This window comes from Lonchura striata, chromosome 8, assembly GCF_050655825.1.
Source record: "Lonchura striata isolate lonStrDom1 chromosome 8, ASM5065582v1, whole genome shotgun sequence".
NCBI classification, from domain to species: Eukaryota; Metazoa; Chordata; class Aves; order Passeriformes; family Estrildidae; genus Lonchura; species Lonchura striata.
In genome coordinates, this window is record NC_140710.1 from 19,970,582 (window position 1) to 19,987,159 (window position 16,578).

A 16,578-nucleotide genomic window follows, 5' to 3' on the forward strand; every position below is an offset into this window, starting at 1 on the left:
CGGCCCTGCGCGGCCATGGCGGCGCCGGGCGCGGAGGAGCTGCGGCCGGGCGGGCCGGCACCCGCGGGCGGCCCGGGGCTCGGCCCGGCGCTCGGCCCCGTCCCGCCGCACCCCGTCCCGCCGCACCCCGGCGTCTCGCGGCGGCGCGGCCGGACGCTGCTGGTGCGGCACCTGCCCGCCGAGCTGACGGCGGCGGAGAAGGAGGATCTGCTGCAGCACTTCGGGGCCGTGTCTGTGCGCGTCCTGTCCGACCACGGGCGGCTGGTGAGGGCCGGGCCGGGGCCGGGGCCGGAGCCGGGCAGGGCCGGGGCCGGGGCTGGAGTCGGGCAGGGCCGGGGCCGGGGCCGGGGCTGGAGTCGGGCAGGGCCGGGGCCGGGGCCGGGCAGGGCCGGGGCCGGGGCCGGGCAGGGCCGGGGCCGGGGCCGGGGCCGGGGCTGGAGCCGGGCAGGGCCGGGGCCGGGGCCGGGGCCGGGCAGGAGCGGGGGTCCCGCTCCCGGGGAGCCCCGTGGGGCTGCCGGGGCAGCTCCGGGTTCCCGTCCAGCGCCCAGGCCCTGTGCCCGTGGCTTTGGCCTCTCGCTGCTGCCAGGGCCTCTTGGCGCGCGCAGGGATGCAGTTTAACAGGTCTCTTGAGATCTCTTCTTCCTCTCTTCCTCTTCTTCCTCCAGATTCCGAAAGCATGAATGTATTTGTTTTGTGATAAAGATAAAATTTGTCTCTTCATAAAGAGCCTTGTGTTTTGCAGAACTGCAGGTGGATGATGTCTGCATATTTTATCAGGCTTTATAGGATATCAGACGTGCTGATTTTGTTACAATGATTTTGGGCACGGAATCATGTAGTGGCAAGATAGGGTAATGAAGTTTGTTGAAACAAATTTAACTTTGAAAGGTGTATTCTGTGAGGATTTGATTTAGTTTGGAAAATTGGGGGGAAAGCAGAAACCATTGAAACGTTCAGAGCACAATAGTTACAACTTCTGTAGCAGGACGAGCATTACTTTTAGTAAGAGTTACTTTGATGAAAATGTTTTGTGCTCCAACTAATTTTCTGGTTTGGAAGAGGATGAGACCTCTTTTTGTCTTTTCTTGCAGTTTAGAATGGTTTATTTCTTGCTAGGAAAAAAAAAAAACAAAACAACATTTGTCCTGTATTCCTCAAACTGCTGAGGTCATGTCTTAATTATGACAGCAGGAGGTACTTTTCCAAAATTCATAACAAAAAATGTTTTCTTTCATGTTTGCCCCAGATGGAAGTTAGATGACTCCCATCTGGTAACTTCCAAATATATAAGCTTAAACTAACAAGGTGCTTGTGGCTCAATGTTTTTCGTGCAATTTGACATTTTTGATTCAAATACATTATAACTTTTTGTTTATTTTCTAGAAACATACTGCTTTTGCCACCTTTCCAAGTGAAAATGCAGCTGCAAAGGTTTGTATTGAGTTTGTTATTGAATGGTTTAGCAAAGCAGTGAGTTGTCAATGCTCTAATGTGGTTTACACATCATCTGGTACTTAGTGCTAGGAAAAAAACAAAGCAGCACGATGTAGTATGAGAGTTCTGTTTCAGGATTTGCTTGCAGGACTTGATGAAATTCTTGGAACACTTTTGTAGGTCCTAGGAATGGTAGATTGAAAGGGGTTTGTGCAAGTCACCTGATAACAGCCTGGCAAAGTTAGAGAAGCTGAGACTGATCAGAGCACTTTTTAGGATGTGTATGCATTTACATGCAAACTATAAACCAAGCAGTTTCCTTGTCTCCTGTGTAATTGTGTGTTTGCCATAAAAGTTAGCCCTAGTGATTCTCACTATCCAAGTCTGCCTTGAATGCCCAGTTTTGATAAGAAAACTACTGTATTAATAGAGGATATGGATGCCAAAAAGGTAATATTAATACTACTTTTTAAATACTAGTCCAGTTAAAAAGCCTGTGTCAGAACTTTCCCCTTATACCTTGGGTTTTTTTTTTTTTGTTTGTTTGTTTGTTTGGGGTTTTTTTGCATAGCTTCTGTTTTGTTTTTTTTTTTTTTTTTGCCACACTTTAAAGGACTAAAAAAGTTAAAGTCTATATGAGGTGAGCAGTGGTGAATTAGCTGCTTGTACCAGTTGTTAGCAGCCTGCTGGGCTCTGGACTTGAAGAATGCTGGATCTTCCTAGTGCCATTGTTAACATCCTGATTTTAAAATTCGTAGCTGTTACTGACAGAATTTAGCATGCTTATGCTGCAGGAGCAAAAGGTTGGTTACTTGAAATTCCAGCACTTTAGTAGGCTGCGTGCAAGTCTGATTGTTAGGGCTGCTGCTGTGTTCAGGTGACCAACCTCTGTAGGTGCAGCCTGGACTCTTTCTTTCCTGCCAGCAGGAAATGCTGCTAAAAGCAGGGCTGGGAAGACACAAACAGTGCAGAACTCTCATGTCCACAGTAGCACAGGCTTAGCTTAAAGCAGCTGGGACTGCAATGTACGACTCAAAGAAAAAACAGTTATGCTTTAAAATAATTCTCATGTTTGTCCTCTTCCCTTTCTTTTCTCCTCTGTAATTACTTGAAGGCTTTATCAAGATTGCATCAGCTGAAACTTTTGGGTCACACATTAGTTGTTGAATTTGCAAAGGAGCAAGAGAGTGCACAGGTACTTAGCCAGCCTTCTGTCTCAGACAAGTGCAAAAGGTATGTGCAAAGTAATTTCCTTGTTGTGTTTGTGGTCAAGGAAAGGGGATTCTGGATTCATGATACTTAGGTGGTACTTGTAACTCAAAGGATGAATTGTGACCACTTGGAAGTCTTACAACAGGCTCAGATCTATAGGACAGTGACTGCATTCCTCCCAACAGAACTGTGTCATTTGCACCTGTGGAATGTGCAAATAAGTGATAAAAGCTATGTGATAGTGCTTAATTAAAAATAGTGTAGTAGAGTTTTCAAGTTATTTATTCCACTTTCTGAATATGAGCAAATTAATAATTTAATACCTTTGAAGAGAGTGCATGATAAATAATTTCAATTCTTTTCCTTTGATTGAATTTAAGTCAGGAGTGTCTGAATATAGGAAGACTTACTTAAATCTACATATGTATTTATTTTAGAAGACTGTCACTACTGTAATTATCCTCATGTATTAATTATGAAGAATTGGTAACAGTTATAGTAATGCAGTTGATAAAAGTTGTTAAAAATACATGTGCTAATTTATTTTTATATTTATTAATAGATGATGCATCTTTTATATAATATACATAATATAAGGCATACTTAATTTTTGCCCTGTTTTAATTAAGACTAAATTAATTTTCAGTTTAGAAGAACCAGTGAAAGAAGAAGAGAAGATAGAACCAAGCTGTGTTAAAATAGAGAATGGAATTGCACCCAACCATGGGTTAGTGTTGGGTTTTTATTTATCTTACTTTATTCTGTTACTGATTATTTTGAGCTGTGTTATGTACTGAACAAGAGTTTTGTTTCCTCCTATGCTGCTGTTCTTCTGGCATAGCTGTAGGACTTGTCATAAAGATGGAATTTCATTTCCTCAAGTTTAGAATCCTCACTTCTGCATGGGGACTGGTGCTTTGAGCTATGAACTTGTGGCACTATGTGTTGCTTTCCTGGGAGGTTGGAGGGCTGAGGTTCTCCCAGTGTTAACAGCAGAATACCACTGACTTTTCTGACTTTTTCCTGATGTTTCTTCCTTTTTCCTCCCCCTCCCATTTTCATTTTAGCATACAGGAAGTAGTAAATTTTTTGAAGCTAATGCAGCCCTTTGAGCATTGAGTTTCTGATATTTGTGCAGGCTGGGCTGCTATGCTGTGCTTTGGTTTTGGACATGTTGATTGTTTCTGTTTGCTTTAGGCTTCTGCATGGCTTGATACTTTCAGTATGCCCAAGGCCAGTAAATCTGTCATGCACTGGGGACTACTTCATGATGTCGAAGGCATTTTAAGTGGCCCAAAACTGTTCTAGGGGAAGTAATAATATTTCAGTGTTACTTCAGATGCAATCAATAGTTAAGCCTCTAGTAATCATTAGTTGTTACTGGTGATTAAGTCGCAGTAATGTTAAGGTGTCTTGTTTTCAATCTTTTTTTTTCCTCAGCCTCACCTTTCCCATCAATTCTTGCCTCAAATATTTGTATCCACCACCTTCAAGTGCAATTCTAGCAAATATAGCAAATGCCTTGGCAAGTGTGCCCAAATTCTATGTCCAGGTAAGTAAAAAACAGGAAAAAAGAGTATAAAATTAAAGACATTTAATTTTTCCTCTTCTCAGTATCCACAGAAGTAATTATTTTTGTCATTGCAAATACTAAGTTGTTTTTTCTGTGACAGTGCTAAACAGTCTGAGTTTTTCACTGTGCTGAGGTAATGAGATTTTATGAACCTGAGGTAGATTACTTAATTGACATTGAAGACTGAACTGGATATGCTCTTCCTAATGAGACGTGACTTGAGTACCTGGAATTTCATTCTGAGAAGATGCTGTACTTTTTTTATTAGCCTTGTTAGGGTGTTGCTTATATTGATTATTAGTGTTGGATCTCAAAGTGCAAGTTTTACATTGTTCATGGATATCGAAACTGTACTGATTTACACCTGCCAGGAGTGATAGGCTCTTTTACCTAGCAAGGAACTGTTATCACTTACTTATTCAAAGGAAACCTACTTATTTTGACTCATTTCAGGTACTCCATCTGATGAATAAAATGAATCTTCCTCCACCTTTTGGACCAATCACTGCTCGCCCTCCCATGGTAAGTAACATTTTAAATATATGTTTTCAGTACTGTAGGATTAAGTCACAATTTAAAATGTTAGCAGCATAGTAGGAGAGCTAAATTTCTAGAGGAGTGCAAATCCTGCTGCATTTCACTGGTGTTGGTCTTCTAAAGCAATTATTTGGACTGTACTTAGAATAAACCAGCTATGGTACAGCACTGGAATGTTTCAAACTGTTGGTTCACTGTTGAAACTGAAATGGTTTTGGAACCTAAGCCTTCACCGATATGCTTTGACTGTATTCTCCTCAGCAAAGTCCTTGAATCTACATGCAAAGTAAAAATCCAAGGCCGTGGTTGCTGTATTTTTTTATCATCTCAGCTTAAAAAAATTAAACCATTCACTGTTATGCTTCAGAAAGCAGATTTTTTTGCTCATGGAAAGTTTTTCATTAGTAATGTAGTTTACCAAAATGGTATTTAGATCCCTATAAGCATACTTGGAGAAAATACTTGTTAAGGGATCATTAATTGCTTTTACTGTTGTTATTAAGAAAACAAGATACGTTTAGGTTTTTTCCTTTAAAAAATTTACTTTTTTAAACTTTTTCCCCATAATTAGTACGAAGAATATTTACCAGTGCCTGTGCCACCTCCCCCAATCCCACCTCTGCCTCCTGAAGAGCCTCCTTTGCCTGAAGAGGAAGAAGGACTGTCTAGTGGGGATGAATCAGAATATGAAAGTGATGATGATGAGGAAAAGGAGAGGTAATGAATTTTACAGTCATTTGCAAGGTTTTGGGCTCACTGAAAGGCTTGGTTTCACTTCTCCAGCTTCTAGTTCAGCGAGTGGTAATGTTTGCAGTATATGCATGCTTCTCATAGAGAGTATTTAGAAATCTTTCTAGATGCTTAGAGAAACTTCAGAGTTCAGAAGGACAGTGCAGGTTTAAATGCAGTAAGAAAAGGAAAGTGGCCTATTGGTGTGCAAGTTTTCGTTTGTTCCCATGTCCAGAAAAACCCAACTAAACACAAACTCAGCTTGAAGGGTGCAGATGTATGGAAGCAGAAATTAGATTATTTTCTGAAGTCTTCATTGTTCCACATCTCTCTAAATTGACTCCTCAGCCTGAATTGTATATGCACACTAATTTCCACAACATTCTTTATACATCAGCGGGTATAACTAGGATGTTAATATTTGTGCTGAAGATTCTCTTGCAGTTTTGGGAGTGAATTACATCGTAGCTGTATTTTTTTTAGTCTTTAAACTAACTCTGAATTAAAAAGTAGCTTTTTTCTTTCTGTCTAAACTGAGAAGTAAATCAGAAAGTCCCATTGCTGTATTTGGAAAAACATCATTTGGAAAATGGTACCCCTGTTGAGCATTAGAAAATCGGGTTCAGCTTGGGGCATCACAGCTTCTCTCACAGCTTCAGTGTCCCAGTAAGGAGCATGCTTGGGGAAGGAAGGGCATCACTGACATGTTAAATTTATGGTCAGTCCTTAAGTGCTCTGTGTATATTGATTTGCTGTGTGTTACAGCTTCAGTTTTAAGGTAGCTAGTTTTACAATTATATTCTGAAAAGTTCTATGTCAAGGGCTTTAAGGAAAGGGGAAGGGTTTTTAAAATCAGTGCTTTCAAATAAACTGTAAACGTCTGTTATGTTTTTGTTTTGTTTTTATTTTTGTCTCAAATAGAATGACCAAGTTGATGGAATTAGCAACCCTTCAGCCTAAAAGACCAATAAACACAAAGAAACGTGGTGTTAGAAAAAAGCAAAGAATTAAAGACATGTTGAATGTTCCTGTGTGTACTTCCCACAGGTTTGTAGTTTTTGCACTTATCCTATTGGTTTTATTGCCCTAAAAATCCAAATTTTCCTCTAGTTGAACTAAAGTCTGCTCAACAACCTTAAAGTGTGCCTGAATCAAGCTCTGTTTGTCTTCCTGCAAACCAATAGAAATTCCTTTTCCTAAAAAGATAACTAGTTTTACATCACAGCTGTGACTGAAGCAATTTGGATTTGTATGGGCTGCTTCTTAAAACAAAAAATTAAAAGTACAACACTGGAGAAACTGTCTTGTTTTAAAGTAAGTTTGGGTCTTAGAACTACAGTTCTGTGCCACAGTAGACAGTAGTGCAGTATTTCGATGTTGTGATGAATGATTGTGAATGTATTTTTACTAATGGCTGCCTGCTTCCTCCAAGTGATTTGCTACATTTTTTTAAAATGTCATATATTTTATATACTAGGTGACAGCAGCAGCAAGGCCAATTATTTTCCATGCTTAAGTTACTGATGAAGGTTTTAATAAATACCTGTGTGTATGTCCTGTGGTACGTGATTGTTGGTTTTGTTCCCACTGCCAGACATACCTTCTGTATCTGCAGTGTTTGTAATCACCTGTAACTCTCTTAGGTGAAATATATGAAATGGAGAACATGTGTTTGTGGTAAACAACTGCTTAAAATCTGACTGGAAGAAATATTGTGTTTGACCATGCATTCATCAGTGTCTGAAGCTTTAATTAACGTGTTGTTGTTTTAAACAGTAACTCGCACCCTACACTGTCACCTTCAGATGTCTTTGAGCAGCTGCAGCACGTAGGTCATAAAAAAATAGAGTTTCATATTAGTACTGAGATCCCAGCTGTTCAGATAAACTCGGAAAAAGAAGAAAAAAATGGTAAGAGAGTTTGTACTTCAAATGTATTTAATGTTCAAGTCATGTGGCTTCAGTATATAAAAGGGTGCTGGAATTTGCACTAGGAATTTTTTTACCCTTACTGTATTGGAGCTGCCAACACCAAGTTGCATCATATTTGTATTTGCTGTTTTTTCCGTGTTACAAGCTTTGGAAAGGATCCAGAGAATTTTAAAGGTCTCTCTCCCATGTGCTCTATAGGGTGAATTGCACTGTCTTTTAAATGTTGGGATACAAATGTTACAAATTTTCAGTATTTTGTGGTGTAAATGAATATATCAGGCTAGTTTCAGATTTTCCTTTTCCAGATTTAGAGAGCAGCATCCAAGTGATTGCCAAACTCTTTTCTCTGGTGCACTGATTATCTGCCATAGAAGTGCTGGGCAATGATAATAGTGAGGTGTGATGGCTTTTTAGAGGGTTATGGTCAATCTGTGCTACTTTACAGTAATATCCAGTTTATTTAAGGGAAAATAGAGAAATGGATACAGGATTCAACAGCAAGGCAAATTTTATGCTAACTAATGTGTGCCATGGCCTTTATTTGTGCTACATGGGGTTTTATAGGACCATACAGAGCAGGTGCTTTTGTGAAACCAGGGATTAAGACTCATTTTTAAGGGTGTATTCAAATTGCCTTACAAAGTCTGCTCTACTATAAAGTTGCTGGAAAGTATGGTTTTCTTGCTGACTCTTGATCTTGGTGTCAATAAAGGTACAAACCACTTACATAATTTGTTGAAATTTCAGATCTTTATGCAACCTCGGAAGAAATCAATAATACAGGCTTTGGAAGGATTTTCCCAGCTCCTAGCTCGAATGATAAAATGGAAACTGAAGAGGAGGATGATGAAATACCATCAGAATTTATTTCTAGAAAGGATTTAGAAAAAAACAGACTTTCTAGAGAAGGTATAATTGTGAGAATAGATTATCTAGTAACAGCTTTTTGATTTGTTACAACAAATAGCTTAATTAAGTGCTTATTTTCTTAATTGAGCATATAGTAAATTATTTTATACTGAGCAAACGTGCAAAGTAAATGAACTAAAGCATGGGTTCTTTTTTTGTCTCCAAGAAATGGAAAAGTATTCTGTTTTCAAAAACTACGAGCCAGGTGATCCAAATTGCAGGATATATGTGAAGAATTTAGCTAAACAAGTTCAAGAAAAGGTAAGTAAACAAGCAAATTAAGTATCTATTAAAAGGGCTTTTTCTTAGCATTTATCTTACACCTGCACTTTAATTTCAGGATCTTAAGTTCATTTTTGGAAGATATGTTGACTTCCAGTCAGAGGTGGAACGCAATATGTGAGTTCATTTTGTACTTGGTTAGAATTAAGCCTTTTATATGAACTTCTATGACACTTCTGAAAACTGGGATTTTAAAAATAGCCATATTCACATTTTCTGTCTTTCTGCATAAACAAAAAATGTGTTAGACCTAAAAATCTTCATTTATGAAGATGAAAAAATATAATTTTATGGCGATTGACTGAAGACCCTATTATTTTGCCTTTATATTTTCATTCCCAGGTTTGCTTTTCTTGGCTGTGTGACACAGAATGAACCGTGTAGCTGATTTTGTGTATCTGATCATTTTGCATATGTCCTGTTTGCTAGTACTGCACATCAATTTGCCATCCTGAAGTTTAATATTGCCTTTCAGTAAATGGTTTCCCCAGGCAAAATGGTCTCCAAGGACATCACGCCTCCTTGTAGGCTTTGCTTCTGTTTCTGCTATTTCTCCCACCTGAAGCATGAGAATTGTACATTTGTATGCACAATTTGCATTTACTGTGAAATCTGCAAGGTTTGTTAAACATGAGTAATTCCCACTTCCCCATTGTGCCCCTAGGTTTGATATCCGTTTGATGAAAGAAGGCCGGATGAAGGGACAGGCTTTCATTGGACTTCCCAATGAGAAAGCAGCTGCCAAAGCACTGAAAGAAGCAAATGGCTATGTCTTATTTGAAAAACCCATGGTAGTTGTATCCTTTTCTTCAAGCATTTACATTATATTCTTTGTAATCTCTGCCAATCTCTACTTTTGTTGTCATAGTGTTCTGCAAAATAAAAAATGTCTTAAGAAAACCAATCCACATATCACTGTGCACTATTTATGGTAAAAATGCAGAGGCAGCTCTTCTGAAATAGGAAAGTAAAAGTGATTTATTTACGAACAGAATTCGCGGGTCTTACATCTTTGATCCTGCAAAGAAAATACAGAAGGTAATTTAGCTTGCACAACCACTATATTTAAAATAAATACCAGGTTTTTGACTTGGTTAGGTGTATGTTTACAGAATCAAGAACATAAGAAATGTTCCTGTAAGAGTAAGTGGTTCTACATGGGTTTTTCAGCTGGAATGGTCTCTTTTTGATTGCATAGCACTGTTTTTTTGTGTGAAAGTCCTTTTGTAATTTTCACTTAAATATTTCATAGTTTATTTCAGTTTCACATTAACCACAGCATCTGCTGCTTTTACTGTTTTTCCTCCCATATACTGAGACATCAAAGTTACGAATTCATGCTGGGTTGGAAGTTTGTAAATATCAAACATTTATCCTACTGTAGTTACCCTGTTTGCATTTAACTCATTCCCAGTTAGTTCTCCTTATGGACTCACTAATAACTCCTGTACTGTGTATCAGTGAGGTCCTAATCTTTGACTAATGGACACTGTTATAATACTTCATACTATAGTGGAATTGATTCACAGATAAAGGTGACTTTCTAGACTAAATAGCAGAAGTAATCTTTTTTGTCTTTCCTAATTGACTTCTACTTGCCAGATACTTGTAGTCCTTAATAGAATCTCAGCAATTTGCTCGTTCAGCTAGACCAAAACAAGATGCCAACGAAGGGAAAAGAAAAAAGTAAAACCCTGTGCAAGGTATGGACTCTCTGCCTGAAAGGAGTGGGCTGGGGGTTTTTGTTAGTGTTTGGTTTTATTTACTCTCTCTTTAACAGCTTCTTTAGGAATAGTGATGGAGAGGAAATGTTCCGTACAAATTAATTTTCTTAAATGTGTGCTTATATCAGAAAAACAGAGTGCAAGGTATATAGCTGGTGTAAGTTTAAAACTTTCCTTTTTCCTGTGTTTAAAACCTCAGAGACCAATATTTTCCTAATCCTGATATTGTATGGCACTTGTTAGTTTCTTTAATCCTTAATCTGCAAAGATAAGGAGATTAATGTGGAATTTTGTGGAATTGGACCACTTGTAGTAATTTTCCAGGGTTTTGGTATTGAAAAGTGTTGCCTCTTAACTCCTTCTTTTCCATCCCTGCCATTGTGAAGTGATCCTGAAGAACTGGTTCCAACAATAAACTTCTGCTAGCTGTAAAGAATCTTTAATTTACAGAAAATGAGTTCTTAGTGCTGTTGCAGTAATTTTTAAACTTGTGTGAATTAGTGAAGGATATTCTATTGGAAAGTGCTTAATGTTGCATTGATCAAGACTTCCTTTGTTGTGGAATGTGTAGGTCCTCATTTTTCGCATTTAAACATAATGAGAAAGTACCTTCTGGCAGAAAGTTATTTAACTTTTTTTTCTTATCATGTAGCTTTACTTCACTGTTCCTTACTCTGAGTGTGAGAGTAAATCAAGCAAAATCAGCTCTAATTTACCTGAGTGGTCTCATGGCCTGCAGACATTTGTAGAGTGGACTCTAAAATGACCATGTGAAGTAACTGGCAAGAATAAAAAGCATTTATTTCTCAATCTGCACCCTCTGATACATGAGTTAGCTCAAATTTAAAGGGTACTGACCTTAATTTGTGGTTACAGTTGAGATCTCTCTGGTTATGCCTCCGCTTAAAACAAAATTACCTGAAGTCTTAGGCCGAGCGCTTATGGAACATTACTTAGCCATGGTGTGTTTTTAATCTGAAGCTTGATCCTTGTTACTCTGAAGAAAACCTCAATTTGAAATAAAGGATATGAAAATTTGGTTTTGATTTTTACAAATTGGTTGTAAAGCCCATAGTGTGGTTATTGTGATGGTAGTATTTCTGTTTTTAACAGCTACTCTCTAATTGTAGGTTCTTCATTCCATCCATTGTCTAAGGATTTTTAAAATCACATTTAGGCTTGTTTCTCTCTCTTTGGTCTTATTTCCTATTTTGTGTTATTTGTAGTTTGCAAAATCTGTATTTGTCAAAGATCACTTCTTTATAGGCCTTCTTCTGTACTCGTCATTGAAAAGAGCCTTGGCTAAAGTGTTCTGTTAGGATTAAGTATTTATGAGACTATTTCAGTCTTGTTTGTCACTCCTTTCTTGTTAGAAAAACCTCCTATTTGTATTATTTAGTGTCTACTAAGATTACTAAGGTTTCTTATATTAAAAAAAATTGAAGCATTTTAGCTATTGGAGAACCTGATAGATGAAGTCTGAGCACTTTAATTCTTTTAGGAATTCCATTTTTTTTTCCAACTCATTTTGTGTACTAATTCTGAATTCATTAAATATGCTAAATACTTGAATTGCTTAAAGAAAATAACAAAGTGCTTATTTGTTATAATATTGATGGTCAACTCAGAAGTTTCTTCTAGAATGAGCAAACCCTACTTAGGCAAGATTTAATTGTGCATCTGAAAGTCTTCCCATGAGTTACCATCTTACAGGTGTCTCTGGTGTTCTGTTCATGGGCAGAACTTCTCACTTACCTTGACTGTTTATATGTTGTAATCATAACAGTGTGCCACAGAGTTACACAGGTTTCTAAGGATCCATGAGGTTTAATTAAAAATATTTGTTGCATTTCCCAAATAATGGTTAAGCTGACCACTATTTCTGCATGATTGTTTTTCTGTTCCTGCTGGAATATTCTGATGGATGCTGATTTATGATGCAAAATTCTATGATAAAATTGCTTGAGTCTAGGGTTGTTTTTCTGTTGTGGGTGGGTTTTGTTGTTTTGGGGTTTTTTTTGTTTTGTTTGTTTTTGTTTGGTTGTTTTTTTTTTTTTTTTTTTTTTTTTTTTTTTTTTGCATTTGGTTCTTTTTCCTAAAATGGCTTTATCCTTTTTTTTTTTTCCTTTGGGTTTTTTTGGGGTTTTTTTTGGTTTTTTTAATTTTTCTTTTTTTGTTTGTTTGGGGTTTTTTTTGACAAAACAATACATATGGTTTATAAAATACTGCAGAACTCCTTGCTGGCTGAAATGTCTTTTTATTGATGGATTGGCAAAAAGTTCACCTGAAGTGACTTTTTCCTGTAGCTATAAAACAACTGTTTGGGAGAAAAGTTATGTGGAAGAAACTGATGTTGAGAGCTGTCAGGTTTCTTCATAAGGAAGAAGTGGCTTGAAAGCTCTCACTAAAGGGAAACATGATTGAGTTTAAGAAAGTGAGTCTGTAAAATGGCAAAGACTTGAAGGAGATGGAAAAATCTGCTGGTGTCCTAATAGTTCCTGTTATAAAAAATGTATTTACTTTCGAATATGAAGTTTAGTGTTGATGGATTCATCAGCCCTCATTAAATCTCATAAGGGGTTAGAATTGGTTTTTATCAGAGGCATATTTGCTTTATTTTTTTTGCTAGGTAGCATAAAGTTATGTGTGTGCAATACTGAGAATCCAGTAAAATTAAACCACATTCTGCTGTTCTTCTTTAGAAACATTCCTGCGTAAATACTGCAATAATACTGTCATGCAGAGTGTATCCTTTCTTGTTGTATCCTTTTTTGTGCAATATTTCTTGTAGCACACAACTGCATCTTAATTTTCATACAGAGTAGGTGTGGGGAGGAGTTAACATGTTTTAAGCTTGAGCTAATCTAAAAACTTTAAAAAGCAAATTTTTTCAGGGGGGGAAAAAGAAACCAATGAGTTGTCTGTATTGAGTGAATAGACACAATGAAGGTTCTCAGTCTCAAAAGGTGGCCTTCACCTTCTTCCTCAGATACCCTACTAATTTGTGGTCCTGTTCCTTAGAGGAACAGTTCTAGATCCTAGCAGCTGATCTGTGTGAAGCTGTGCTGAGCTCACACTGACCAAGTTACCTTGTTTTACTTTAAAAACATAGTAATATAATAATATGTTGTCTAAAATACATTGCAGAGCAGTTTTAATATTAAGGGGTTGATCAGTATTTTAGATCATTTGATTATTGTTCTGGTACATGAGAAACAATTTGGAGTTGATTTAGTTAATACATTCCTTACTTTGTCATTTTGAGTAAAGAAGAAAATTAAAACTATCTTGTAATTAAGTATTTGGATCTGGACTAATAATCAACTTAATCACTGCTACCCTTTTGTTGGTTGTTTGGGTTTTGTTACAGTGCTGTCTGCACCTAGGTAGTGTTGTTGCTAGTGACCTACATGTTTCCTGTGGGTTTCATACTACATTACTGTTTAACATTCTGTAATCTAAAATTAACACAGTCTGCATTTATTAAGATGTATTTTTCACAGACATTAAGCACTTTTTAAAACACTAAGCATCTTTCAATGTAGTTGTCAAAAGCCAATATAGCACTCCTGTTTTTTTGGTAGTTCTTACTTTTAACATGCTTTTGTGATGTTCCAGGTCCCTTTTGTGTTCCATCTCTTTCAAGTATTATGGAGCTGGGGAAGAAGCAGTGTAATCATCAGGACTCTTGAACTGTGCGTAGTAGCATTTCTAAAGTATTTAAGGCAGAGAATAAATTTTCCTGTCTTAAAGATGCTATATATCTTTAAATAACACAAGACTTATTACATCATAAATGTATGTTAAGATTGCTTGTGAAATCTAATAAATTATTTCCCTTCTCTTCATTTTGCTGCCTTCTTTTTGTTTTGAACTTTGCTCTTGTGGTTTTAGGCAGAACAGGTCTTCTTGTCTTGAAAATCAAGCAGAAGGGCTGGTGCATTGGCCTGAATTTGTACTCTGAAACTGGGCACTGTTTTTCTTCCGTAATTAACTTGCATTGTTCATCTGCAACTTGAAAACTGTCACTGGTGAGACTTAAGTAATTAAAACCAGAGTAGCAGTTAAAACTGGTATTGATGTGGTCCTTGCCCTGTTGAGGGTGATGATAACAGTGGTCACATGGGATTAGCTACATACTGGGCTGCTTAGTGGAACTATTTAAAACCATGTGGGAAACACTGCAATGACATTTAATTACAAGATATTCTAGTTCAGTAGACTTAAAGGCAAAGTTATTCCATAAATTACTAAATCATAGTTGATGGTGTGGGAGCTGGCTGGTGTAAAAGATTTGTCATTACTCCAGCTGCAAACAGTCTAAATCACTACTATTGGTGGCTGGACCAAAGTCAATCTATTTTATTCCAATAGGAGCTGGTTTAGCAGATTACTTTAAAGTGCTTTTACTGGAATTATTCATATCTTACTTGCTGCATTCCAATGGGGACTGTGTTCGTTCAATCCTAGAGGGCTTTTTCAACTCAAATGCTTCTGTTATTCTACAGTAGTATGTCCTAACACCCACGTTGAGCTACACGTACAGGACTAAAGGCCCACAAGTGAATTTTCAAAGCGCCGAAGTGCGCTAACAGCAAGGTGGTGCTGTTCTCAAGGACGAAAATAGTTTGTGCGAGTGGCAAGCGAGCGTTGAGAGCCGCGGGCAGAGCGCGCTGTCCGGCGGCCCGGCGGGGCGGGGCGGGGCGCACCGGGAGCGCCGCCCGGAGCCCCCGCGGGCCGGCCCGGGCGGGCTGCCGAGGGCGGTCTGTGGGGAGCCGCCGGAAGGGACGGGGCCGCGCTCTGCTTCCCGGTCACACCTTTGCCACCTGCAGCCGCCGCCGCTCGGCGCGGCCGTCCCGCAGGTCTGAAGGCGGTCGCAGGTGTGTTGGCGAGGCGAGCTCAGGCCGTGACCCAGCGGAGTCGGTGCCCCGAGTTCCCGAGCTGGCCAAGGCGGCGCCAGGGTCTGCAGAGACGCTCCGCTCCCAGGTTCTCTGCACTGCAAGCAGTGTTGCTCTCTTCCACGTAGCATCTTGGCGTTTTTCCAAGCTTGGAAAACGTTTTGAAGCTAGGGCCTTCAGAGTGCAGTGAGGATTTTAATATCCTCGTTCTCTTCTTATTGCTTGTATTTAAGGCAGAGCAGCCATAAACCTGTTTAGAGAAATTAAAATCTACATTGAATCTTTAAGCACTAGGCTTTGGAGCTGATTTGGGGGGGTCAAGGTACATTATTCTTACTACTTTATGTATTTACTGCTTTAAGTAAAACTTGTCGATCTAATAAATGGCTTTTCTCATCAGTGAAGATGGAATTTTCATAGCTCATTTTCTCTTAATGTATGTTCTTCCTATCAGGGCTAAAAAGCATTCCTTCATGAAATTCCACCGCTTGTGGCTGAAACTTAATCTGTTTATTTTACTGAAGATCTACAAATGAATAATTGTATTAAAGTTATTTTGTTCACAAGCAGAAAAATCAGCTGAATATACCAAATGCTTAATTCTAAACTGCCTGCTTGTGAGGAACAGTGGTGGCTGATAGCAGCTGTCAGGTTCTGGAAGGCTGGTTCTACACTTTATAAATGGTATATTTTGTGCCTAAATTTGCTCCAAAGAGTGCTTCACTGCCTGAGAGATATGGATCATCCTTTCCTTGAAGCAGAAATGAGGGCAGTTTTGTAGAAGTCATGTAAAATATTACATCAACTTATGTCTGAGTAACTGTATCACAGCAGGTTGGAGTTTTCAGCAGTGCATTCCCAAGCATGTATTAAATCAGGAAAAGCACGGTTTCCTTTGTTAACAAACCTGAGGGCCCTTGTGTTCATGTTTAAACCTTCACTGAGGTGTTTATTTTCCCTTGTGACAGAAATCTGTTTTTGCTCTGTGTTGTTTCCGTAAGATAACTTTTTATAAAAAATAGCTACAGACTCTTGTTACTTTCCTGTTAAATATTTTGTTATTTAAGGGAAGTATTAGTTCAGCCATTCGTTTGCAGAAGTTTTTCTTGTAGGACTTTGTATCTCAGACTCTCTAAATCAACTTCTAAACGGGAAGAGTGCAAAATAAGGTTCTCAATAGAGTAAACCTTGGTAGTTGTTTAGTTTCTGGTTTGTTACATGTTGTATCTCTAGGTGAGGAAGTGGAGAAGCAATTTTGATATAAGGATTGTTGTCTTTTGTCCCTAAATAAATACAAATAGGGTATGAGTTGGGAAATGGAGTTCCTAGCCTAGCTCATCAGAAGGAAA

At 38.5% G+C, this 16,578-nt stretch overlaps 2 protein-coding genes and 1 long non-coding RNA gene across 7 annotated transcripts in view; 2 read left to right on the forward strand and 1 right to left on the reverse strand.

Annotated features, from left to right (window-relative positions):
• RNPC3 (RNA binding region (RNP1, RRM) containing 3) lies at positions 1-14,179 on the forward strand. 4 transcript variants are annotated; one of them, XM_085585910.1, is made up of 15 exons: positions 1-264; positions 1,384-1,431; positions 2,549-2,667; positions 3,293-3,373; positions 4,087-4,198; positions 4,673-4,741; positions 5,328-5,473; positions 6,407-6,532; positions 7,262-7,395; positions 8,164-8,325; positions 8,492-8,586; positions 8,666-8,724; positions 9,272-9,404; positions 10,238-10,310; positions 12,961-14,179. In XM_085585910.1, the coding sequence occupies exons 1-14, from the start codon at positions 16-18 to the stop codon at positions 10,295-10,297; spliced, it is 1,593 nt and encodes a 530-aa protein (XP_085442036.1). In that variant the 5' UTR covers positions 1-15; the 3' UTR covers positions 10,298-10,310; positions 12,961-14,179. The 4 variants fall into 4 exon arrangements, with proteins under 4 accessions (XP_085442036.1, XP_077641602.2, XP_077641603.2 ...); XM_077785476.2 differs by having other exon boundaries at positions 13,034-14,179; XM_077785477.2 differs by having other exon boundaries at positions 13,950-14,179.
• LOC110484220 (pancreatic alpha-amylase) overlaps positions 13,888-16,578 on the forward strand; it is a 10,237-nt gene continuing 7,546 nt past the window's right edge. The window contains exon 1 of one of the 2 annotated variants that reach the window (XM_085585913.1): positions 13,888-14,026. The gene's annotated coding sequence lies outside the window, so the exon portion shown is untranslated. Of the gene's footprint in view, positions 14,027-15,177; positions 15,318-16,578 lie in introns of those variants that run through there. The other variant, XM_077785478.2, reaches the window with a different exon arrangement.
• Positions 14,079-16,578, reverse strand: part of LOC146766764 (uncharacterized) — a 4,950-nt gene continuing 2,450 nt past the window's right edge. The window contains exon 2 of the long non-coding RNA XR_014956903.1: positions 14,079-15,479. This is a non-coding gene — a long non-coding RNA (uncharacterized LOC146766764). The remainder of the gene's footprint in view (positions 15,480-16,578) is intronic.

Bases quoted from the DNA above. Each gene is read 5' to 3' on its own strand.
- RNPC3 (XM_085585909.1), top strand. From the start codon at position 16: ATGGCGGCGCCGGGCGCGGAGGAGCTGCGGCCGGGCGGGCCGGCACCC. The intron at 6,533-7,261 runs GTTTGTAGTTTT...TGTTTTAAACAG, and splicing joins CCTGTGTGTACTTCCCACAG to TAACTCGCACCCTACACTGT. The intron at 7,396-8,163 runs GTAAGAGAGTTT...TTGAAATTTCAG, and splicing joins GGAAAAAGAAGAAAAAAATG to ATCTTTATGCAACCTCGGAA.